Genomic DNA, 24,281 nt, shown 5'->3' with positions numbered 1-24,281 from the left:
GGGCAGGGAACCACATGCTGCGCTCCTGGCCGGAGGAGGATCACCAGAACACTCGGTTGTCGGGAGAAAAAAAATAAATAAAGGGAGTTTTCAGGCATCAACATGGCCAGAGGGGAACCTTGCCGAGGACAGTCCAACCAGAGGCTCCCGCGCTGCTGCAGGGCCGTGCAATGCGCTGACGGGCTCCGCTGCCGGGCACCGGTGCCCCCTCCCTCTCCGGGGCGGTGGTACCCCAGTGGGGACGGGGATCCGCGCTCGCCCGCCAGCGCACTCTGCTTTAACAGGGGGGCGCAGCCCAGTAGCTTTGGGGTGTCTCTGGGAATGCCCCCGGCAGAAGAGACAGAGGATGCAGGGCTCAGCTCGCAGGGGCGAGCTGGGTTAGGGGGTGCGTGGAGGGGTGCTATGGGACACCCCTGGGACAACATCTCACCCCACGACGGGCACCGCCACCCCCTTGCCCTCCCGCCAGCTCCTGGTGCATTGCACGGCACAGCCAGAGGTTGGACTGTTGCTCTCTGAGGGCTGGAGGCAGGGGCTGGGTACAAGCCGATGAGAGGAAGAAGAGGAGGAGGAGGAGAGGAGTACAAAACACTCGTACTTGGTCCATCAGCATTGCCATCACAGGGGCGCTGGGAGGAGGCAACTCAAGGCTGATAGAACAGGGCTGAGGGTGACACTTCCACCTCCCCACTGTCCTGCCCGCCTGGCCCTGGCCCCCATGGCCCCTCCTGGGCTGCAGTCCCCCCCAGGCGTTTCCCTGCCTGTGCCAGGGAGGGGGTGCTGCCGGGCAGGCTGCTGGTGGGTGCCGTGTGCGGGGCCCGTGTGGGATGGAGAGCGGTGGCAGGTCCCATGGTGACCGTGTGTGCCGGGTGGCCCCTGGCCCACTGCGGGGCTGTGCGGGAGCTGTGGGTCAGGAGGCCCCTCTGGCACTGAGGGAATGTGGGCCAAATCCTGTATCACATGGCTGATGTCCTGCTCCACTGCAGGGGGAGACCGGCTCCGGCACCTCGGCCTGCCTCGGTGGGACTTTGGGCTCAAACTCGGCTGCTCCCAGGGGCACAGGCGGCAGCAGGACACTGTACCTTCAGCAGTACAGTACTCTGTACCATGCCATGCTGGTCCCCAGGGCAAGGGGGACGGCCACCGAGCAGCTGTGGGGGCAGGCAGTGTGGCACCCCTGGGCTCAGCCATCCCGCGTGCTCCTGGGGCCAGGCTCGCCGTCACCTGTGCAGCTGGGAGGCATCGCCCCAGGTGGTCCCATCCCATCTCTGCAGAGGGTTCCTTGTCGGCTTTCCCCAAAAAGCCCGTCCCAGAGGCTGATGGCAGTGGTGGATTGGGCCCCCCACCTGCCCTCCATCCCTGCCACCTTTGGGCGCCCACCCCACAGGTCCCCGCTCCCTGCACAGCCCTATCCCTTTCAGGTTGAGTTGTCTTGGGGAGGAGGAAGCAGAGGAGCCAGGAGAAGGGGAGAAGGAGTTGGAGGAGACGAGCGGGAGAAGAGGAGGGAGAAGGGGCAGCGTTGGGGAGGAAGAGCAGGGCATCCAACTAGCTACAAAAAACCTTGTGGATCAAAAACGGCAGTTTCATACGAGATCGGCTCTTGAACGATATCAAACCAGGTTTGGGAGTGATGCACAGGGAGGGAGTGGGGGTTTTCGTGACAAAGCTCTCATGAACAGAACAAGACATGTTGCTTTCAAATAAAGGGGGAACTGGAGGAGAGGAGGAGGAAGAGGAGAAGGAGAAGGGAGGAAGGGCGAGTTGGTGGCGGTTTGCAGGTTTGGCGTGGCAAACGGGCAGGGAGATGGGCAAGCAGGGGGCTGGGGGGGACTGGACACGGGGCAGGGGACGGGGTGGTGAAGGTGAGTGGTCTGAGACTGAAAATACTTGCCCTTCATTTTGATGTTTGGTACTGTGTGAATCCACCATAGAGAGAAAGCAAGAAAAACAACAAACAAAAAACAACAAACAAAAAAAAAAGGGGTTGGGTGGAAAGGGGGAAGGGGGGCACAAACAATATTTTATTCAATCGACGTTTGAATAAAAATATTGTGTATTATAATCATACCAAAAGGAAACCTCTTGCAAAGAACGACATGAAGAAAAGAAAACAAAAGAAAAACCCAGTAACAAAAGGAAAAGAAAAGGCCACGGTGAAATAAGAACAAAAAAATGCAAAGATATAACTAGAGAAATATATAGATATATATTCAATACTCCAAAGGAAAATGAGAATCAGTAGCAAACAGTTGCAACAGTCTTGATATCAAAATGTCCTCACTGAGTCAGGGTGCATGCACGGCACGGTGGGCAGAGCCAGGGAGGATGGGGAGATCCCCCCTCCCGGGGATGGGGACAGCCTGGCCTCGTCCCCACAGGGACACAGGGCTCCTGCCCATGGATGGAGGGGCTGGCAGGGGCTGGATCCGGAGCAGGGCTGGGGTCAGGCCACCGGGGTGGCCGAGGGCGAGAAACAGGGGGAACCGGAGGGGAAAGGGAAGGGTCCAGTTCTCCCATGGGGGAGAGGGTCCCTGGGAGCAGCGTGGACCTGAGGTGGGGAAGAGGCTCGGGGGTCAGGGGAAAGAGAAAGAGAGAGAAAGGGGGCCAGGCTAACACACACGTACACAGATTATTTCCAAACAAAAATCGAAACCAACCGAAACCAAACTCATAAAAAGAATAAATGGCTTAAACCGAAATGAAAGTATCGTAATAAACCAAAGGAAATTAAAGAGATCCATGCAAACTTCCCCAGGCTCACAAATTAACTGGCTGCTACAGCGCCATCCCTCGTCCCCAGGAGGCAAACAGGCAGCACCTCCCTGCCTGCGCTGGCAGCGCCTGCCTGCAGCCCCGGGCTGGGGTTTTGGGGTGCAGAGCATAAGGATCAAACCCCGGCCCCCCGGGCACCCCAGGCAGGCAGCTCGCTTTCCCTGTGTGCTCACCTCTACTCACGCCTCTCTTAGCTTTAGTTTTTCTCTTTGTTTTGCCTCTCACAGTGATCCCTATGACTTTTCTCAAGCCTTTGCTTTGTGTTTCTCCCCCCGACAGCCATGGGCTGGCGTGGGGTGAGGGGGAGTGCGAGAGGGCGGCAGGGAGAGACAGGGGCTACTTACACTTTACTTGCAGGATCTGGTCGCTGAGGTTGGCCTGGATGTAGTAGGTACTGTAAGGAGGCAGAACCAGCCCCAGGCTGTGGAGAGGGAGAGCAGACACCTGGTGTAAGGCTTTACACTCACCTAGGATCCTTGGCCAGCTCCCGGTCTCTGCCTGGCACCTGCTGGCAGCAGCTTGACCCAGGCAATGGCAGGCGGCAGCCCCACTGCCCTCCTGCACAGCCTGCTGCTTCCTTCTCTCCAGGAACTGCAGCCACTGCTGTCCTGAGGCATCCAGGGTCATCCCCAGAGCATCCAGGGTCATCCCCAGAGCACCCAGGGTCATCCTGGGGTATCCAGGGGCATGCCCAGAGCATCCAGGGTCATCCCCAGAGCACCCAGGGTCATCCTGGGGTATCCAGGGGCATGCCCAGAGCACCCAGCACTGTCCTGGGGGCACCCATGGCCGCAGAAGTTGGCACATCTGCCTAGCCAGGGCTGAAATGGGCAAGATGTTCCAGCCCAGGAACCAAGTGAGATGCATTTGGAAGAGGAACATGACATCCCTCTGAGGGAGGAAGGCAGGAAGAGCCCTTGTAGAGCCCATGTACTGCCCATATACAGCCCATGAAAGAAGGGACAAAGCCTTCCCAGACTGCAGAAACCAATGACAACCATTATACAGGCCCCAGGCGCCAGGTAAGTCAGGAAGGAGAGTAATCCACCAGCCAGGAATCTGGCATGCAGGGTGTGGGACAGGGATGGGAAAGGAGATAGCAGGAGGTGGTGCTGGGGCTGCTTAACCCACAGGACATGCTGCCAGAGGGAACTGGAGTCCTTGGTGCCAGCTACAGTGGCCACTGGCCTTTGGTGACAGTGTTTGTGCCAGGTGTTGCCAGAAATAAGTGAGTAAGGACCACCTTCCTGACTCTCATCCCATGTTACACCTGCACCAGAGCCACTGGGATCTGGGCTTCCTCCCTAAACCACCCTGTCTGTGCTGGCAACACCAGCATGGGACTGCACTGGGGACACCTGGCAGTGCTGGGTCTCTTGCCAGCCCCTCCTGACTGGGTGGTGAGGAGGAGGAGGAGGGCACACTGGGCAACAGGGGCCCACATGGCTCCTGCCAGGATGAAGGCAGTGTGAGTTGAGAAATGAGGATGTCAGGGTCATTCTTACACATCTGCTGGTGCAAACTGGGTGATAAATGCAGAACTTTGCTCTCCTATGGCTCTAAAGACACTGCCAGGGTGGACACATGTCAGTATCACCCACCCTAGAGCAGGCAGGGACCTGCATGAACTCCTGGCTGGGCAGACAGAGGGTGGCAGGGGTGTCACTTGTCTGGCCCTTTGCACCACCAGCCCTACAGCCTGTCTGTAGTCCTGGGGACTGTGTCCAAGCTCTCCAGTGCCTAACACTGTCAGGCAGCCCTTTCAGGAGTGCCCTTCAGCACATCACTGCCTGTGTGCAATCATGTGATACTGCATTTGCAACCTCCCAGCCCGTGGGACACACCCCTGGTGGCCTCGGGGGCTTTGGGAGCTGCAGGCACAAGCCCCCAGCCCTGTGCTGCTGTGGGTCCAGCCAGTGCAGGGCAGTCTGGGTGCACTGGCAGTGACACTCACCTGTAGTTGGTGCTTTTGATGGGAGCCCACGTGTAGGTCCGGAACACCTCGTCGATGTATTGCTGTGGGTCAGAGGGAGCCAGTCAGGCCTGGGCATGGTGCCACAGGGCCCTGGCTCCCAGCCCAGTGCCACACAGCCCCTCATGCCCACTGTTGCTTCTGGATGCTCAGCACAGTGACAGTTTCAGCTGTGACCCCCTTCCCCTGCAGTGTTACCTCATCCAGGGACTTGATGAGGGTCTTGATGAACCTCTGCCCGTCATTCCCATCGATCATGCTTCTCCGGATCTGCGGGACACAGAGGAGGCAACTGAGGGCCACAGAGCTTGGCCACACACCTGTGGGCACCCATCCCACTGGGGTGGCACTGGGGACCCATGGGGTGCAGGGTTAGCAGCCTGGGGAGGTTCATCATGCTGGCACCCAGGGGACAGTCACCCAGCTCCTGTCCCCACTGTGGCTTCAGGGCAGCTGAGCCAGGACCCTGAGGATGAGACTCTCCACAGGGCAGGTTGGAGGGGCTGAGTGCCCTTTGCAACTGGAGATTAGGGGGCCAGCCTGTGCACCTGGTCTCCTCACCTCCTCCTTGTTTTCATCCTCCAGCTCAGCATCCAGGAAGTCCAGCGTCACCGGCTCACGGAAATTGATGATCTGCAGGAATAAAGGGAGAGCCAGGGCAGGGCTCAGGGCTCCGGCAGCTGCTGCTGAGTCCAGACTAACTCATCACAAACCCCACAGTTAAGTCCTAAAGGCCCTGGGAAGCCACGTGTCCCTCAGGGCCTGGCCAATCCCCATGGCTGGTGCCCCTTTGGGCCCCTCCTCACCTGGGGCTGCAGGTTGGGGTGCAGCAGGACGTAGCCGTTCAGGTCGATGGCGAAGACGTAGCCATTGGCCCCCAGCTGCAGGAGAACAGGAGAAGAGCTGAGGCTGACCAGGTGGTTCTATGGCATGACACACTGTGCTGGTGTGATCACCCTCTGCAGGCAGAGCTCACCCCACATCACCCCTAGGGCTCAGCCCATTCTATCCATCTACTTCTGTTCTCAGGACAATGCGATCTCCCACTCCTGGGGTGAGAGTCTGGCTCTGGATTTGTCTCACTGCTCCTTTCCCCAGGCCTGTAAGGTTTATTTCCTGCTGACCCTACAAGGGTTTTGGCTCTGCTCTGGGTCCTGGAGCATCATGCAGCTTTGCTCCCTGCTGTCCTGCCTGTCCCAGTCCCTGCCTGCACCTATAGCTCCTGCTAGGTGCCAGTGCTGCTGGAGATGCTCTGGAGTGCTGGGGCACAGCTTGGGGCTCCCACCAGAGGGGTTCCACACCAGCATCAGGCAGTGTAGGGCAGGGACAGAGGGAATGGGGCCCCCACGCACGTTGTAACGCGGCGTCAGCCTCTTTATGTCATTGAGAGCCACATCGATCCCCATCACGCCCAGGATGAGCTGGTTCTGGAAGGAAATGCAGAGAGGGAGGTGGATGGGAGCAGGGCTGTCACCTGCCACCATCAGCCTGGGGACAGGGAAATGGCAGGATGGATCTCTTCTCCCTTTAGGGACGTGTGGATCAGATTTGGGTACTGCAGGGGCACAGGGTGAGATGTACCAGCCCCCCAGGAGCCCCCCATGGGACCCTGCACCCCCAGGGACTTGCAGCTGTTAGCTGTCCCCATTGAACTGTGAGAGCTAGCCAAGGTAATTTTGGGTCCCGGGGATGGCAGTCACCCCTGGTGGCACTGCAGGGCAGTGGTGCAGAGCAGGCATCCCCCCATGGGTACCAGTGTGCCCCCTGCAGCCAGGGCACCTTCCCCACCCCACAGTGGCCCCACACCAGGGCTCCCAGTGCAGCCAGGGAAGGGGCAGCACAGTCTCCTACCTTCCTGTCACTGCTGTCCTCCGTCAGGTTGAACACTGGCAGCGTTCCTGTCACCACCAGGCCCAGCCCCTGCACAAGCACAGAATGATGTGCCATGGCCCCTCAATGGCCTCAGGACCCAGGGCTGGGGGTGGCCAGCAGAGGGGGGTTACTCCCCTAACAAGGGAGATGGGGCATGTCCTGTGCAGGACCCTGGGGCCAGTGTCCCCATCACCTGCACCCTGGAGTTCTGTGGGGCTCTGGGGTCAGTGTCCCCAGGTCCACTCTGGGCCTGTGCAAGACCCCGGGGCTGGAGTCCCCACCCACATACGCCTTGGGGCTGCAGGGAGTCTCCACCTGCACCTGGGGCTGTGTGGGACCCTGGGGTTGGGGGTCCCTCCCTGCACCCCAGAGCTGGGGGGTCCTTACCAGGGCATCCTGGTAGACATTGGTCCACTGAACCTGCTTGGCTCGGTTCCCAGCCAGAACCATGGGTCTGCCCAGCACATCCAGGTACTCCTGAAGGGACACACGACACGGGAAAGGACGATGTGGGAGCCAGATGTCTCCTTGCTCCAGCCTGGTAGACACCCTTGTCCCTAAGCACACCCCAGGATTATTAAGGGGCTGAGGGCCCCATCTGCAGGCTGAGCTGCGGAGGGGGCTTGGCAGGCACCAAACCTGGGGGGACTGGCTCCAGCTGGGACTCTGACAGGCCCACTGAGATGCAAACAGGGTGCTGCTCACCATTTGCCATGCACAGGCAGGGCAGGGGCTCCCCAAGCAGCACCAGCCAGAGCCCCCCAGCCATTCCTGGGGCTGGGGCTGCTCCATCATTCCTGGACCATGTCACTACTGTCTCCCTGGCTGCCATCTTCTCCTGGGACAGGTTTCCCTTTTCCTGTCTCATCTTGCCAAGGAATATCTCTGGGCAGGGAGGCAGTCCCCGTGCCACAATGCCAGCCCTGCCCTGAGGGGAGCTCTGGGACCCTTTATCACCTGTGCTCATGCACATCCCATAAAGAAAAGGGGCAGAAAAGAGGCAGTGAGAAGAGGTGTGGGACAGAGATCGCCTCTGTGGGGCTTGGCCCTGCCCATGCTCACTCCCTGCGTGCTCTCAGCTCTGCTCTGTGCTGATTAACGCCTGATGTTTCATAATTAGTCACTCAAAAGGCAGCAGGTCCGTGGGGAGCTGCAGAAGATGAATTACTTATTTCAATAGCACAGGGCCTGGCTGAGGGCTCAGCTCGGCTCTGCAGGTTGCTGCCACACTCACTGCCGGCCTGTGGGCTCTCCCCAGTGGGGCTGGGGCTGCCTGAACTCGGCCCTGGGCAGGGCAGCCCGCGAGGGCTCTGCCTGCCTGGCTCCCGGCTGTACCTGCGTGTTGATGCGGATGGCGCCGATGGAGGGGATTTCGAAGTAGTAACCTTGGAAATGAAAGAGAAAGGCAGCTGGAGATCCAGCTGTCCAGCAGTCTGGCTGTCCTGCTGCCCATCCCTCCAGGGCTGCAGCCAGTGCTTTGCTGGTAGTGGCACTGGAGCTGAGGGGTGAGCCCAGCACCCTGCAGCCCCCCATGCCCGCTCACCTTTGTTGGCGCAGGCCATCCACTGCAGCGGGGTCACGTCGTAGTTGTGCTGCCCCACCGAGAAGGTGAAGACCCGCACCTGTGGCAGAGCGTGCACTGAGGGCCATCCACTGGGCACCCTTGTTTTCCACACCCAGTGCTCCCAGCTGATGACAGCCTCCCCGGGGACAATGTGGCATTGCCTACCATGGCCCACAGAGTGAGTGCAAGTGGGCAGAAGACTCCTGCAAGTGCTGGCTGTGCTGGCAGCAAGGGAGCCCCTGTCCCTTTGCCTGGCCCCATCCAGTCCTGCCTCCAGCATCACTGTGTTGGCTCAAGCTACCTACCTCAGTGGTCCTTGGTCTGGGACATCACTGCTCCCAGAGGGGTCTGTGCTCTCTGAGGGTGATACATGGACCAGAACCCTCCCATCCCATGGGTTTCCAGGTACTGGGCAGCTGCTGGGACCTTCCTGCTGGTTCATGTGCCTGCTAACAGCCCTGTCCCCATGCCTGGGGTGTGCTCCCCTCAGGACCAGCATTCAGGGAGTGCACCAGCCCCATTCCCTCCCCAGCATCCCACAGTGTGCCTGGTCCCACACCTCCTTCACAGGAAGGTGGGAGTCAGCTACAAACCCATTAGCAGAGCAGTGGCTCCATGCAGGAGCAGGCTGTTGGGGAAGGAGGATGCCAAGGAGGCAAATAGAGCAGAAACCAGCAGTGGAGCTGGAGCAGCCATTTTCCTCCGTGGTGAGCAGCCCCAGCCCAGCAGAGACCCACAGCCTCTCACCGTCTTATTGGGCCAGTTGTACTTCTCAAAGACATCTTGCACTCGGTCCTCACCGCCGTCCGTGAACATCATGATCATCTTGTTGCAGTTGGCACGTGTGATGTTGGACTGTGGGGCAGACACAGCACCTGAGGCCACACCTGGAGCCAACATCGCTGGGCACGTGGCTGGATGCAGCCAGGAGGGCTGGCCCCACCCCATCTCTTTTCCCAGCCCACTTCTCTGGGACAAGGGTGACCAGGGTGAATGGGCAGGAGGGACACTGACAGCTGGGGAATGAAGTTGTGGCTAATGCCACTCAGCACCTAATAGCGCCATTCATCTTTATTTTGCCTCTGCCACACTGTCAGGTTGGGTCTGGCCCCTCTACCCAGTCCTGCTTTTAATAACCCAGAGGGGAGCAGCATCAGCAAACCTTGGCTACAGCATGCCTGGAGGTGGGATGTCTCCCCCTCCTTGAGAAGGAGCACAAGGAGCCCTCAGCACAGGGCAGCAGCCACACGCTCGGAGCTATCCCCAGCACCCACAGCTGCACCCTGTCCCCAGCCCCCAGCCCAGCCCCCAGCTCACATTCTGCAGCTGGTCGAAGGCGTACTCAAAGCCAGCCTTGTAGTCTGTTGTGCCCTTGGCCACCATCCCCTGCACGTCCTCCTTGAACACCTTCTTGTTCCGGATGTTGGCCTGCACCAGGTGCTTGAAGCACGACACCGGCTTCGCCTTTTCATTGAACTGGGAGGTGAAATGGAGGGAGTGGATCAGTGAAAGGGGACAGGACAGACCCACATCACACTCATCTCTCATGGCAGCAGGCGACCCAAATGTGTCCCACATCCCAGGGGGGGCTAATGCTGAGGCTGAAGCTTGGCTTGGGACAAATCCAGCAGTAACTGTGTGGTGTAGGTGCTGCCACTGGGTGCTGGCAGTGAAGGGTTCACCTGCACCCTCACTTCTGCAGGACCCCAGCTTGTGCAACCAGCCGTGCTGTGTTGTTCTGTGCCGTCATCAGGAGCAGGTGCTGCCTCTCAATTACGGCTTCATTTACTGGCAATGGGGCCCATTCATTAGGGGAGCAGCGATCCAGCTAACAGAGCCAGGCCAGACACCTTAATTAGTGCTGGCTTGCTGGTGGCCAGACAGGGGAGGGCTGGCAGGAGCAGGGCCCCCAGCACCACACAGATGCCGTGGCATGGCCACCGTGCTGTGTGAGGTCACGAGCTGGTGACATAGCCATGGAAAGGGTTCCTGTGCTGGGGAGCTGGGAGGTGCCTGGGGACACAGCCCTTTTGCTTGCCCCGTGGCACTCACCGAGGCCACATTGACATAGTCATCATCTGAGAGGGTGTCCAGCATCTCATAGACCGAGGTCTTCATCAGCTTGAGGGTGAGGCCGCTCACACTGCCACTCCTGCAGGAGACAGGGGTGCTGGGGGCTTGGCAGCGAGGGAGCACAGGGCTCTGCTGTTCCACTGCAGCCGCTGGTGGGACAGCGGCACCTTGGCAAGCTGTGTCACCATCCTGGCCTAAGGCCAGCCATGGCCCCCACCGTGTACTCACACGTCCACAATGATGACCATGTCCTTTGGGGAGGAGGCACCTTGGATGTACCTGTGGGGTACAGAGTGGGGTCAGCAGGATTGACTCATTTTGGGGGGACCCTGACTGCTGGGTGCAGTCCAAGAGTGAAGCCCTGCCAGGGCACAGGGACTGGGGAACTGTGCTGGGAGCCCTGGGCACCCAGGGCTGTGCTGACCCCATGGCAAGGAGCAGGGATGAGGTGGCTGTGGGCAGGTGGAGGTGAGGACGTGGCTCCCGTGGCACAGCACAGCAGACGGCCAGCAACTGCCGCTCCACACCGTGTCAGCCTAATGAGCTCTAAATGCTAAACTCTTCCATCATCACAGGCCCTTTCCTGCGTGCTGATTATGCTGACACACACATCCATATTAAGATGCTATTTACCCCCCTGGTAGCTTCAAAGGCCAGGCTGATTAGGTTATTTTTAGCTACGAGGAGGAAAAATAATAACACTACGTAAATCTTCCCCACTGAAAACAATTAGGGAACCCTTCCTCACCCCTTGAAGCAGCCAGTCCTATTCCCAGCCCTGCTGTGTCATCCTGTGTGGGAGGGGGTGGCACAGTGCTTAGCACCCATCCCACTGCAGACATAGCCAGGCACAGCCCCACCTCACCATCCCATTGATTGAGGCCTGATCCTGCCCTGGCTGAAGGCCAAGGGAACCTCATTATTGGCTCGATGAGGATCAGGCCTTGTGTGAATTAATTAGTGTGTTATTAGTATCAATTACTCACCACTACTGGGGAAGGGGCATGCTCTGATTGTCAATCCCAGGGCCTGATGTTCCCTAATTACAAGTGATTACCCGGGTGGGATGCAGGATGCTGGCACACCGGGCCCTCCTGACAAGGGTGCAGCATCCCCCAGCACCTTCCTCTAGTGCTGGAGTGCAGGACAGGCAGCTGTCCATCCCTGCTGGCAGGAGAGCGGCTCCTGGAGAGCGGCTCCTGGGGCTGGGCTGCTGGTGCAGCACGGAGCCCAGCTAAGATGCTGCCCATAATGGGTTGTGGCAGCACATCCATCTCTGGCTGCCCGGCTCAGATGAATACCCAGGGCTCGGCAGGAGACGGCTGTGGCTAATGGGGCCATTCATCAGGGGAGGGGAAGGCGGGCGAGTGGTGCTGTGGCTGTGGCCAGGATGGTGGCCCTGCAGCAGCTCAGGCTGTATCCTGCACGGGCCCCCCAGCCTGAGAGCAGAAGGCCCCAAAGGGTCCCCAGGTGTGCTGTCCCCCAGCATGAAGGGTGCTGCTCTCCTCCATGGCTGCATGGACAGTCAGGTTGCCAGCCTGGCTAGTGGCAGAGAGCTGGGCTAGCTGGGCTCAGTAGCCTCCATACACATCAGCAGTCCCTATCCCAAAATAGCCTTCCAGTCCCTGCTCTGCAATAACCTGCACACACACCCCAGCAGGGAACAGTTAATAATTAATGTGGAGCAATCAAAGACAATTAACCATAGTAGCAGGGCCATTAATTTTCTGACAAGGAGAGGGGACAGCTCCTGATGTGGGCAGGGGGATGATCCTTTGGGATACAGGGCTCCCTGAACAGGTGCCAGAGGCCTGTACCCACTCTCCTTTCCATGACTGCAGTTTTAGGCAGCAAATGTGGGCAGGATGGGGCTGTCACTCCCCCAGCTCCAGCTGATAACCACCACTGCCACAGAAGCACCTCCAGCTGGGCTAAGGGGAGCCTATTCAATCCCACCTCACTTGGTGTGGGCTAAATGGCTGCTCAGCTATCACTAAGCCACAGCCTGGTACTGCCTGCCTATTCCTCTCCCCATCCTCCCAGCTCATGGTTTCTAAGCTAGTTGTTATCTCATTTGGATGGAAATGCTGGCCAGGACAGAGTGCCAGCAGCCATGGCTATGGTGAGGGGGCATAGGGTTCCCTCCACACTTTCATCTGCACCCAAGGATTTATCTCTCCATCCTGCTCTGCTTTCCCAGGAAGAGGAAGAAGAGCCAAGTTCCGCAGCTCAGATGCCCCTGCCTGTGTTACGGTGTCCCTTTGGCAGTGCCACAATGAAATGACAAGGGGAGGGAGCCGATTGTTCCCAGCCAGGACTCTCCTCCCCACCCAGCACCCCCTTACCAGGGCCGCCGGCGCACGTCATAGAGGTCGATCTTATTGGGGGCTCTCCATGGGGTGGCTGTGGGGAGAAGGCAGGTAGTGAGCAAGGCTGTCCTGGGGTGGGGGACACGGGGGGCAGGGCAGAGAGATGCCCAGGGCTGAGGAAGCAGCAGGCTCAGGTGGGGAGCTCACAGCAGTGGGTTCTGGCACAGTACAGTTACATGTGTCACACCTGTCCTTGGTCACAGCCCCTCTGTGCCACAACCTGCCACGCACCGGGGTAGTAGCGGGTGACGCCGGTGGCGCTGCCGAAGACCTGCCAGAGCAGGGAGGGATCCTCCTTCCGGTTCTCGATGAACACATCCTCCAGTGCCTGTGTCCAGTTCAGCTCGTTGAGGATGACGGTGGCTGCAGACAGACACAGGGGTGGGTGGGTGGAGGGAGCAGTGGAGCTGGGGCTGAGGGCTGATGGGGACTGCGGTGTCCCCAAAATGATGGCAGGGAAGGAGAGGTGTGTCCCCTCTGCCCTTTCCCAGGAAGAAGCCCATGGGGGCTTTCCAGCTTCTCCTGCATCCCTTGACCCCCTCACTTCCACAGAAATCCAGCACCACCCTGCTGTCCCTTGTCCCTAGAGAAATGAGCCACTCTTCAGAGCTCCCCAGAGTGCTCACTGTCCCCATCTGCTCTGGAGCAGACACAGCCATCACTGGGGACAGCTGGCCTCCCATCTCATCTCCTTCCCAGCAAAACTCCCCGTGCAAGCCTCACTCCCTGGGGACAGCCACCAGCTGGGAAACCCAAGGCTTGTGTCCCCACAGGCCACGTGGAGCCTCTCAGGCCCACTCTGCATTCCCACTGGCCCTGCACCTGACACAAAAGCAATTAAGATGCCAGCAAATAGCAGTTTTAAATTATTCAGCTATTAAAGCAAAAGATAAGCTGCCGGCAGCCCAGCCTGTGATTAATCAAGGAGGGGCTGGCAGAGCGAGGGGGGCCCAGCGTGGTGTGGCAGGTATGGAGCTGGCCAGCTGGCAGAGGGCTGGGATGGCACCTCCCTGTGCTCACAGGGGGATCCCACAATGCCCACTGGTGCTGGGCTGCTCCAGGACTGCAGCATGGAGGAGTCAGTGGTGGCTGCCAGTGCAGGAGCAAAGAGCCAGCAGCACCTTGAGACCAGGCACTGATTCTTCCTGGGGGACCCTCAGTCATTTTTGGGGTGCAAGAAGTCTCAGGAGCACCCCATTTCTTTGGCATTGGGAAAAACAACCCAACGTGGTGCTGCAGGGGGGCCAGTGTGCATTTGAGGAGTATATTTAGCTCTCCTAAGCCTTCCTCCCACACATGTCCCTTCTGGAAACACCGTCATCACCTGTTCAAGTCTTCACTGTGGTCCCAAGGCACTGCCAGGATGTGGGTAGGTTTCACCCAGGATGAATCCTGGATTCCTCTATCCCAGCATGACTGCTGAAGAATTGTCCTTCCCTCCGGCAGCCATGCCTTCAAACCATAATTTACTTTATCCATATCTCCCCAGCCATTCCTCAGTGCTGTGCCCACACACAGTGCTGTTATCTGCACTTAGGATGATTTCTTGCTTGGCTGTGACACAGGATGTGGTTTTCCCCAGGAGAAGTGGCTATGAGCTGGCTGCCAGGCTGCTGCCTGCCTGGAGCAGCTCTGGGCAGTGCTGCCAGCCTCAGCTGGGCATCGGGCTGGGCCCTGACACATCCATGATCTCCCTGGCAGCACCTACACACCCAAACCCTCGGGGCCCATCAGCCACACCAGCTGCTTGTACTGAATGCAACTCACGTTGTCCCTGTGCCCAAACACAGCTCTTAAATTATCTCTGAGTGTGAATGCAGCCCCCGTGTCATCCCTGTGAACAAATACAGATCCTACACTATGACCATGTGCGGAGTGATGGAGCTGTGTCCATGGTTGGTGGCTCCTGTTCCTCTCAGTCCAGGCCAGAGCTGCCAGCCCCACTGGTGACATCCCTGTCCCCATCTGGTCCCTGTCCCCATCACAGTAAGACCAGCCCCGCCCTGCCCGCGAGCGATTGCATATTTAATTAAAAATGTCACAGTAAATAAAACACATATAGGATGTAATTTGTGTGTGTAGCGAGGGGTGACGGCGGCGGGCGTCACCGCAGAGTTTAATTAGCGTGCCAGGCAGCGATAGAGCCTCTCCGCCGGTCCCAGCGGGACACGCTCCACCCCAGCGCTGCGGGGACTCGCCACGCTCACTGCTGTCCCCAGCAGCGCAGGGTGGCCCAGTGCCCTCACCCCAAAGCACTCTCTGTGGAGCAGCAGCTGTAGACCCTTCCCTGCAGCCCGGATTTCTGGAGCACCCTGGCGTGGCCGGACACGGCCCGATCCCTGTGCCCAAACACTCCGTGCCGGTAGCCGCAGCCCCTTTCCCTGGCTGTAAGGGGCATTGACAGCCCCTGCCCTGTCACCCCTCGCTGCCACATCCCCTGTCCAGCATCTCTCTGAGCGGCTGGGAGCTCCTGCAGCGCGTTAACTCCAGCTTGCTCTGGGCGCAGGGCTGAGAGGGGGGATTCGTGCGGCCGCGGCGAGGCTCCAGCCGTGCCATCGGCTGCCGAGCAGGGCTGAGGAGGAACGAATATTTCACCCTGCGCAGCCCACCCGGCTCGCATGATGCGCTTCATTAGCTGCCTGCCCTGCGCTAGCTGGGTAATGAAACTAATTGCAAATTCCTAATCCACCGCTGTCTCGGCGGTGAAATGACTGCAGCGATGCGGCTCCGAGCATAGCCGTGCCCGGAACGAGCCGTGCGCTCCGCTCGGGGCGGGAACGTGAGCTCGGCCCCATCACCAGCCAGGAGACCCAGGAGACCTCAGCAAGTGCCACTGAAACAGAGTGCGGACAGTGGTGCCCTGGGTAGTGTGGAGCCGCTGGGGACAGCTGTGACAGCAGGGGCTGGGGCTGGCCGCAGGATGCCCTCCAGCTGGGAGCGGTCCCAGCTCGCAGCCGAGCAGCCACTAGAGGGAATTGGAGACCGACTGTCACCATGTGCCACCGCAGCAGGGCGAGGTACCGGAGAGATCTGACAGCTCAGGGACCGTCACACTGCTCGGTGGGGACTGAAGCTCGTGTGGCACATCCCGTCCCATCCGGCCCTCCATCCATCCATCCCTGCCCGCTCCCGGGCTGGCCCACCAGCCCCATCCCCGCCTCTGGAGCAGCCTGTGCCCTCCGGCAGCCACAGAGCTGACCCCCCCTGCATGTCCCGCAGGGGCTTAATCAGCTATGGGGTGGCATCACGCTGTCCCCTAGTCATCCTTGGCTGCCTTCCTGCGGGACTGCGGCTGCTTTTTCTCCCTTTTCATGACCTCAGCCGCAAGAGGGCTGTAGACAGGCAGCATCCCTGCTCCACCCTCTGCCCCTGCCCGGCCATGTCTCACTCTTTCCCCTTGCTGCCTCTGTAGCTGCTTCTGCACAGAGCTGCTCCATCCCTCTGAACGTCTCTGGTGCCAGCTTTGAGCTTTCTCGACCTTTGCTGGGCTCTTCTGTAGGAGGATCAGAGCCATGTGGGCAAAGCTGAGCTTTACCCTGTGCCATAATCACCACCTCTCCTTTTCTCCCCATGCCTTCCCCAATAACTCCTAATCCCAGATCTGCCTCTTTCTCCTGTGCTGAGCTCTTCAGAGTCCCTGGGGAGGAGGACACATTGTCACCTCGATCCCGACACGGTGACTCTGCCTTGTTTCACTGCCTGCCTTGTCTGGGAACCAGCCTGCCCTGGCACCAACACCCAGTTGGGGCACCCAGAGGTGATGGTCCCTGGGGCTGCAGTGCTCCAGGCAGGAGAGGTGCCAGCCAGGCAGCATGAATTGGAGAGGGTGGGGAGGGGCACTCACAGCCTTTGTAGATGTCCGTGGGGATCTGCACGGCAGCGTATGAATAGTTAACCTTGGTCTTGAAGTTGTCATCATCAGTGAACTCCAGCTTCAAGGAGTTGGACTTCTCCCTCTCGATCTCTTCTCCATCGGGATCGTCCTGGGGAAGGAGCAGAGCACATGGGGTCACCCAGGGCTCCAACCCTGTATGGATGCTGGGAATACCTCCACCTGAAGCCCATCACCAAATGTGTCCTGGGGGAGACCAGCCCTGCTGGATCTCACGTGGATTTGGCCTGCCAGGAGCGGGTGGGCACAAAGGCGAGCACCAGTTACCCCCTGTCTCTCCAGCTTTGGTAGCACAGCAGGTATTAAATCAGACATAGAAAAAAAAAAAAATCAAAAAAAGGCCTTGAAAATCAATTAGCAGCAAAAGGCAACTATCAAAGAGCAAATTAAAATGGAGTGCAGCTTAGCGCTCTGTCAATAAGCAATGCAAACAATATTTAATTATAGTGGAGAGACGGCGAATTCCCCACTGCTGGTGCTGGAACACACTCCCTCACCTTCCCAGCCCTCCTCTCCATTCCCCAGCCCTGCTGCCAGCATGGCACTGAGGGTAAAATTCCTCTGGAAAGGCAGGCAAGGCTGAGCTGGTGCAGACAGGGACAGGGTGGGAGCTGAAGCATGGGGCCATGTGGGGAAGAGTAAGAATAGGGATGGACTCACTACAGAGCTGGAGAAATTACCTCTGCCACCTCACCAGGAGCAAAGATACCCAGGAGAAAGTGCTGGCTCTGAGCTGCCCATCCCTGCCACGAGCCCAGCTGGGGAAGGCTGTTTGAAGTTGGGAGATGCTCAGAGTAGGAAGGAGGGAAAGGAGGATGCTGCAGCACCTGCTCTTTGTGCTCCTGGAGCTACATCACTGCTGAAGAGGGGCAGGGACAGGCAACAGTGCCAAGCCCAAACTGGAATAGACACCTGAAGGGATCCCCACACTGTCCACAGAAAAGTACCAGGGAACACAAGGGGTAGGGGATGGTCTCATCCTGCTGTCCTCAGCGGTCCACTGCAAGCATCTCTCCAACTGGCCAGGCTCCCCTTGACAAAACCCAGGGAACAAAGACCTGAATTTCTCACAGGAAAAGCCATATATTTAAAGGAAAACTATGTGTTCAGGAAGTAAACGATGAAGCTTGTGTAACACCCATCCTGGACTCCTCCCCGTTTTCCCTTCACAGAGAAATGTCACCTCCCCTGCAACACCTCCAGCCGGCCACTAAGGTGGTGACATTCCCATGACATTGAGAGGGGTGGCCAAACCATTCGCCACAGCTCGGGAGAGTAACAGGATTGATATGCGAGGTTTGGGTTTAATTCCAGCCGATGGTCTGTGAGTGTAAACACACTGCCCAGCTGACCCCGCTGCGGGGGCTCCAGCTGCCCAGAAAGATGTTGAACTCAATTACAGCTCCAGTAGCTAAGCAGGAAGCAGGCAGGGACTGTTCCCAACTCCCTGGAGCCATGTCTCCAGGATCAAAATCCGGATTATGCTCTCAATTTCATGTAAATCTGGAGAAAAGGCAAAAAATGAGTGCTGGAGCCCCTGCAAAATCGCAATGCTGCAGCAGAGCTGGCACTTTGGCCATGTGCCAGGCCATGGGCTACCTGGAGAGTGGATCTGGCCCCAGAGCTGCTGTCCATGGGGAGCTCAGCTCACTGGGGAAAAGCACACACGGTATTCATCCCTGCAAACCTCTTTGAGCACCAGACAGCAATACAGAGGTGCCTGCTGAAAACAGGCTTTGGGATAAAGTCGTGGCCTAAGGGCATCTGCAGCACCAAAAACTCTGCTTTGACACTAAACCCTTTCTTCCCTCAGCCCAGCAAATTCCTGATGACAGCTCCCCATCCCTCCCCATCTCAGATCAGCAGGGCACCCTGCCACAACCCGTCTGCTGCCCCTGTCACCACCAGCAGCTGGAAAATCCAACCCTCCCTCCTTCCCCCACGCTGGCATGGCTATTCCCCACTTCATCGGAGCTGGAACTACTGTATATAATTACTGCTCCTCTGTTTATCATTTTTCCGTGATCTCACCCACTTCTGAGGGGCTAATTTGTATGCTGCCAGGTTCGGCGCTGTCTGGCTGCTCTCATTCATGGAGCTGTGAAGAGGCACGTGTATAGATCTCAGGGACAAATATACAGCAATCTATACGTGGGGCACTTCATGCATCACTGACACCTATATGGCAAACAGACCTGCAGAAAGAGCTGATGTTATCCAAGCTATGTGTGCCCTTCAGCCATAAATCCCCCAACCTCAACTGACTTAATGCTGTTTAAGCCAAGCTGAATTTGGCACCTGAAAGGGGGTGATTTCCAGCCACATGAAGGCAGGTGGAGCTGTCACCAACCTGGACAGGAAGGGGAGCATTTGGAATACAAGGAGACACCTTGGGAAGGCTGAGGGAAGAAATTCTGCATTAAATTGAAATTAGAACAAAGCAGATGATTCAAGTTCTCCTGAATTTACATCGGTTTAACTGTGAGCATCTCGTCAGGCCCCCAGCCAGATCTTGCAGCATTCCTCATCATTACATATCAAAAGAACTTGGAAACATCTATTTATCTGTTACAGTATGTACAACGTAACACAAATAGATGCTACAGTTTGAATATATTATTTGCTACACACCATTAGGAATCGACTCCACCACAATATATCAATATGATACGTATTTACTGCTTCAGCAAGAAGTCATCACGCCCTGAGAGCTTTTGCCATCTCCACTGCTTTCACAGCTGGGCTGTCAGTCACATTTTCTCTTCAGTCTTCCAAAATGACAGACAGGGGACAAAACCCAGAGGTGCTCCAACACCCAGTGAGCACCAGCAGCGTCACCCAACAGCTCTACTGGAGGCTGGCATGCTCTGGGAAAGCGCCTGCCCTCCGTCCCAGCCAGCCTGCCCCTGGGCACCAGGACTGTCGTGGTCCCCAGGGTTTGGAGCTGCGGATGGAGCCGGGGATGTGACCTGGCAGCAGCGATGCCTGGTCCCCGGCAGCTCCCGCAGATGCAAACCCCCCTGTTCATTGCTCATCACCATGGGAACCAGCCATCACAGCTAATGATGGCTGCTTAAATGGCAGCCCCGATGACAAACGCAGGGCTGATCCGGCCACAGCATCCCTGCCTCCCCCGACCTGCCCCACACACGCCTGATGGAGAATACACTGAGATCCCAGCACAGCCTTTTCAATCTCCCAGGGGCACCCATCCATGCTAAACTGGAAAGGCCAGAGAAATATTCATATCAACACACTGTGATTCTGCTAATAATGGATACAAATGCCAGCCCCCAACACATGGCTGAGAAACTCCAGGCCTGTGCAGAAGGGTCTTTATCCTTAAGTATATCAGTTTTTCCTGAAATGCGGTAATTTAATGCCAAGGAGGGACATGGTGTGTTCTCCAGCCACATTCCTGCTTTTACAGCAGCCCAGGTTATAAATAACAATCAGCCTCTCTCGCCAGTCTGCTCCCCTATCCCCCTTCGCTTTTTTTAATCTTTGCCAAAGGTACTGTTTAGAGATCTTTCTAGACCATTTATTTTTAAATTACCAGCCAGAGGAGAGAAGTTAAAAAAATAGAAAAAAAAAAAAAAGAAAAAAGGCAAAAGAAAGAAACTTCTGGGGCTGATAGCTTATCGTGAGGAAATCCAAATGTCACATTAGTTGAGAAAGTTGGAAGATTAAATTTTCCAACACCCTTCATCTGCTGCTGCTGACATTTAGGGGCTTTTTTTCCCCCCTCCTTCCCCTCCTTGCTGTGTCTGAGCAGGGTGAGCAGTGAAAGGGCTGAGCAGTGAGTGGGCAGCCCCATCTCCCCTGCACCAGAGGGGGCTGAGGCTGGCACAGAGCCTGACACCATCAGCCCCTTGCTGTCAGCCCTCCCCAGCCCTCCTCAGGTGGGGGGGTGCTGGAGGGCTGACCTTGGGGCCAGGATACCTTCACACAGCTCTGCTGTTTTCCACCTGAGTACAGTACATCCCAGGCTCAGCTTTGACAAGCGTCATTCCCTGCTGCAAACACAACACAAAAGATGGAAAATGACTTTATTTCTGTGTTGTTCTGTCTATGACACCCAACCCAGAGCGACAGCTGATTTCAACACTTCTCCCCACATAAACCCCATTGCCCTTGCTAGCGGGAAAAGGTGAAAACTTCACTTCTGCAAACATTCTGACAGCCTTGGGGACCCCTGGGAAAACTTTCTGATGTTCCCATTTGTTAAAAACCACTTGGAAATCCCAAGTCTGTTTGGGGTGATAGTGGAGCTGAGGTGCAGGCAAAATGAACAGGTAGCTCATTTCCTTCTCTCTGCAGCTAAAGCTGGTGTAAGGCTCATGAATAAGCCCCAGCCATTGTCCATCAGCACCAACTCTGGCTCAGCTACATCCTCCTGTATTTAAATAGAAAAATTGAAGCTAAATAAAGAAAGGAAGGAAAGAGCACTATTGTGTTCCATTCAGACCTTCTGGTATCATCTCCCTCTGTTTTTATTTCAGCAACATATTTTTTTCCCCAATTATTTTTGTTAGAACTAAATTTGCTGGGATTTCACTGGTAAGGAAACAACAGCAGAGGTAGGGAAGTGCCCTCCCTGCCAAACCCACATACATCAACAATAGGACACCCCCAATTTTGCAATTTTGCTTGGGATCTCCCCAGAGCAGGACTAAAGCTGATGTGGCTGTTCCTTCTCGACATGTCAGCTCCTGCAGTCCCCAGGGACACTGCCATGCCACCAGGCACAGCCTCTCCCTAGTGCCCCCTGTGCTGGGAGGGCTCCATGGGCACAGCTCTGAGGCAGAGATGCCTCCTGTTTCCTAATCCTGCCTAATGTGACCAGGATGGTGGGGTGTGACATTTGAGGGAACCATGGACATGGGGACAACCAGCTTCTGTCCCCTGCCCTTCAGCAGTGACAGCAAAAGCCCAGCCCAGCCTGATGGATGCATTAGTCCTGCTCCTCATCCTCTGTGCTGGGAGTTGCTCTGTTCCCCAGGCTGTCTCCTCCTTCCTCAACCCCCAGCCAGTTTTTCCTTCACTTCTATCCAAAATCCCCTTTAATGTATTTTAAGCCCATTAGCTCCATCCTCTCCAGAGCAGCCATGGCAGGATCCTCTCCTCCCTCTTTTGGTAGCTCCCCCCCAGGCTGGGGAAGGACAGGAGACATCCTCTGCATCCTCAGCTGTAAATGAGTGGGACTGTGGGCAGGGACAGCTGCTCAGGAGAACAAGTGCCCTCCACTTCAGTCACAGCATCTGCCTGAGTCTCCATCCCACCTCCCAGACTCCCCATGGCTCCTTCCCCTCCCAAGGAGCCCTCTTACTGTCACCGCCTGGGGACAGTGGCACTGGCAGTCAGTCAGTAACTCTGCTTTGAAGGCATCCATCCTCCACTCCAGCCTGTCCCTGGCTCTGCTCTGGGGCACAGACTCCCAAGTGGGTCGAGAGGAGAGACAGAGGTCAGTGCAGAGAGAGAATGCAGGGCATGTCACCCACATTGGTGGGACCCCATCAAGCCCAGGTCCCCCCCTCCCTTTTGCACAGGGCCATCTGAATGCTCTCGGGGTCACCTGAGTGTTATTTTTGGATAAGGCCACGTGGTTTGCAAGTGGTTTGCTGCCAACATCATGTTCTCTCCTGCTGTGTTACTGTCTCTCCATGGCACATCTGCTGCCAGGTCTGTCTGGGGACAAGGAGCGGTCCTGGTGCGCCAGCATTGGCTGGGGCTCCTGGTCAGCTCCAAGGACTCTGCTCAGCAGCCTCACACCAAGAGCATCACTGACCTGACAAGCCCCTATTTTGTAAGGATCCTTCAGCACAGGGTGGAAGCTGGGTGACCCAGGACAGAGCTGGGTGCCCCAGGACAGAGCAGGGCACCCCAGGATACAGCAGGGTGCCCCAGGACAGCAAGCATTGCTGGTGGAGCTCCCTGCACCCGTGGCACGGCACCTGAGTGAAGTCATCCTCACTGTCACCGCGGGGAGGGAGGAGCTGGCAAATGCCGGCTCTCTTGGGAGCACCAGGAGATCGAGCTGACGGGCCTGTAGTTAAAGCACTGATTGCCAGAAATCACAGGATGGCTATGCCCGGAGTAGGGCAGAGAATTAGATTCAGTCTCTAATTAAAGGTTTGATCTTCATTTGAATTTCAGATGCCAGCTTTAATTTCAGAAACTTTTGCAGGCAGCAGAGCGACCTGCCCACCTGCCTGCTGCCAGGCTGGTGCTCGTGGACAGATGTCACCATGGCTCAGCTGGGGGGACACGGCTGCACACCTGGCACTTACTGCCCGCTGGTTACACAGATTCTGCAGTGACAAATGCCGTGCCATGACCCCTGGTACAGTGCTGGGACAGACTGGTGAGGGGCTCAGCCCTAGGCCAGGGTGGTGGCCGTGCCAGAGATGCCACAGAGACAGTACTTACATATTCAGTGTCGGCCTTGGAGTCATAGTACTCGATGTCTTCCTCCTGCAGAGAAAGGGAAGAGCTGTTAGTGCCAGACAAGGACAGGGATGGGAAAGGAGTCTCTCTGTGACTTGTCCCCTCTCTCATGCTATTGGCAGCCACCTCATTGCTGGGGACTGAAATCTTCCCAGCCCATGCTGTCCCTGAGATATGTTCAGCACCTCACATCCTCCACATCCACCATCCAAGGACTGGACATTGCCTGCCATGCTTCCCTCCACCCATGGCTGGGCTGAGCCACAGCACTGTGGGGCCAACAGCCCTGTGACCAGTGTGACCACAGCCAGGTGCGAGCCTGTGCCACTGTGTCCCCACAGCCAGGGTGCTTTGGTGTTGCAAACATCAGGAACCACAGAAATGTCAGGTATAGGCAGCATGGCCCCCTCCCTGCACTGCAGAAACAGGGAGAAAAGTGTCCTTGCTTCCACAGAGAAATGCACGTCTTTAATTTGGGGTATTTAGAGCCTATTTAAGCAGAAAGGTCCGCTTGGATTCCTCTTCCCAGAGTGTCAAGACGCGAGACAGCTGATAAAATTCCTGAAGAGGCAATTGGGAGAGCAGCGATGCTGTCACAACAGCGTTCCGTGTACCAGTAGAAAGGGTAATTAAAGGGCACTCGGAGACTCTTCCCAGCGTGCCGGGACCGAGCGTGATGCGGGCACACCGGCAGCACAGTCGTGGTGCTCACACGTCTGCCAGTCAATCCCCGTCAGCAGCCAGCCTTCCCCGGCACGGGCAGCGCCTTGGGGCGATTATTGCTCTTATTATCTAACGAGGAAAGCGAGCTGGACCCCGAGCAGAAACACAGCCAAAACCTTGTCCTGTCTCCTCCTGCTCTGCTCCTGCCTGTACCGCAGCCAGCCTGGGCACAGCCCTGTGCCGGGCACGGTGGCACCATGACATCTGTCCCAGCCTGGCCAAGGGCTCGTGCTGGAGAAAGGGAGCAGCAGGGGCGAGCAGCTCTGCAGGCAGGCGGCATCACACATTCCATCATCCTGGCCCCACCGGCAGGCACTAACCCCGCACCAGGATTACCCTCTTAGCCACAGAATTGCCCCCAGAGCGGTTTGTAGTGGCTTCTCCCGGCTTCCCGAGAGCTGGGAAAGCCTCTGAAGCTGATCTTGGGGCAGGGAACCCTGGCAGGCTGGGCAGCCGATGTCTCCCCAGGATGGAGATTGCAAAGGGCAATTCCAGCATCTTCCTGAGCAGAAAGAAGGGCTCTGCGACTCTTTAATGATTGCGATAAGACAGCACCGGGAGGGGACAGTGAAAAAAAAAATAAAAATGACGCAGCAT

The 24,281-nt window shown here is 57.3% G+C and overlaps 1 protein-coding gene across 2 annotated transcripts in view; it reads right to left on the bottom strand.

The window, feature by feature from the left end:
* The window catches only part of CACNA2D2 (calcium voltage-gated channel auxiliary subunit alpha2delta 2), a 209,672-nt gene that overhangs the window by 7,357 nt on the left and 178,034 nt on the right, over nt 1-24,281 (bottom strand). The window contains exons 5-23 of one of the 2 annotated variants that reach the window (XM_015641326.2): nt 22,944-22,988; nt 16,467-16,605; nt 12,854-12,985; nt 12,599-12,656; nt 10,482-10,532; nt 10,233-10,332; nt 9,498-9,656; nt 8,928-9,035; nt 8,160-8,238; nt 7,952-8,001; nt 7,004-7,093; nt 6,596-6,664; nt 6,097-6,171; nt 5,551-5,625; nt 5,306-5,377; nt 4,943-5,014; nt 4,727-4,788; nt 3,117-3,193; nt 1,892-1,912 (exon numbers count right to left, since the gene is read on the bottom strand). In XM_015641326.2, the coding sequence (XP_015496812.1) occupies nt 1,892-1,912; nt 3,117-3,193; nt 4,727-4,788; nt 4,943-5,014; nt 5,306-5,377; nt 5,551-5,625; nt 6,097-6,171; nt 6,596-6,664; nt 7,004-7,093; nt 7,952-8,001; nt 8,160-8,238; nt 8,928-9,035; nt 9,498-9,656; nt 10,233-10,332; nt 10,482-10,532; nt 12,599-12,656; nt 12,854-12,985; nt 16,467-16,605; nt 22,944-22,988 (1,534 nt within the window). The remainder of the gene's footprint in view (nt 1-1,891; nt 1,913-3,116; nt 3,194-4,726; nt 4,789-4,942; nt 5,015-5,305; nt 5,378-5,550; nt 5,626-6,096; nt 6,172-6,595; nt 6,665-7,003; nt 7,094-7,951; nt 8,002-8,159; nt 8,239-8,927; nt 9,036-9,497; nt 9,657-10,232; nt 10,333-10,481; nt 10,533-12,598; nt 12,657-12,853; nt 12,986-16,466; nt 16,606-22,943; nt 22,989-24,281) is intronic. The other variant, XM_019008136.1, reaches the window with a different exon arrangement.

This window comes from Parus major, chromosome 12 (genome assembly GCF_001522545.3).
Source record: "Parus major isolate Abel chromosome 12, Parus_major1.1, whole genome shotgun sequence".
Classification (NCBI taxonomy): domain Eukaryota; kingdom Metazoa; phylum Chordata; class Aves; order Passeriformes; family Paridae; genus Parus; species Parus major.
The sequence above is the reverse complement of the archived record's forward strand: the minus strand, read 5'-3'. Positions and strand labels throughout refer to the sequence as shown.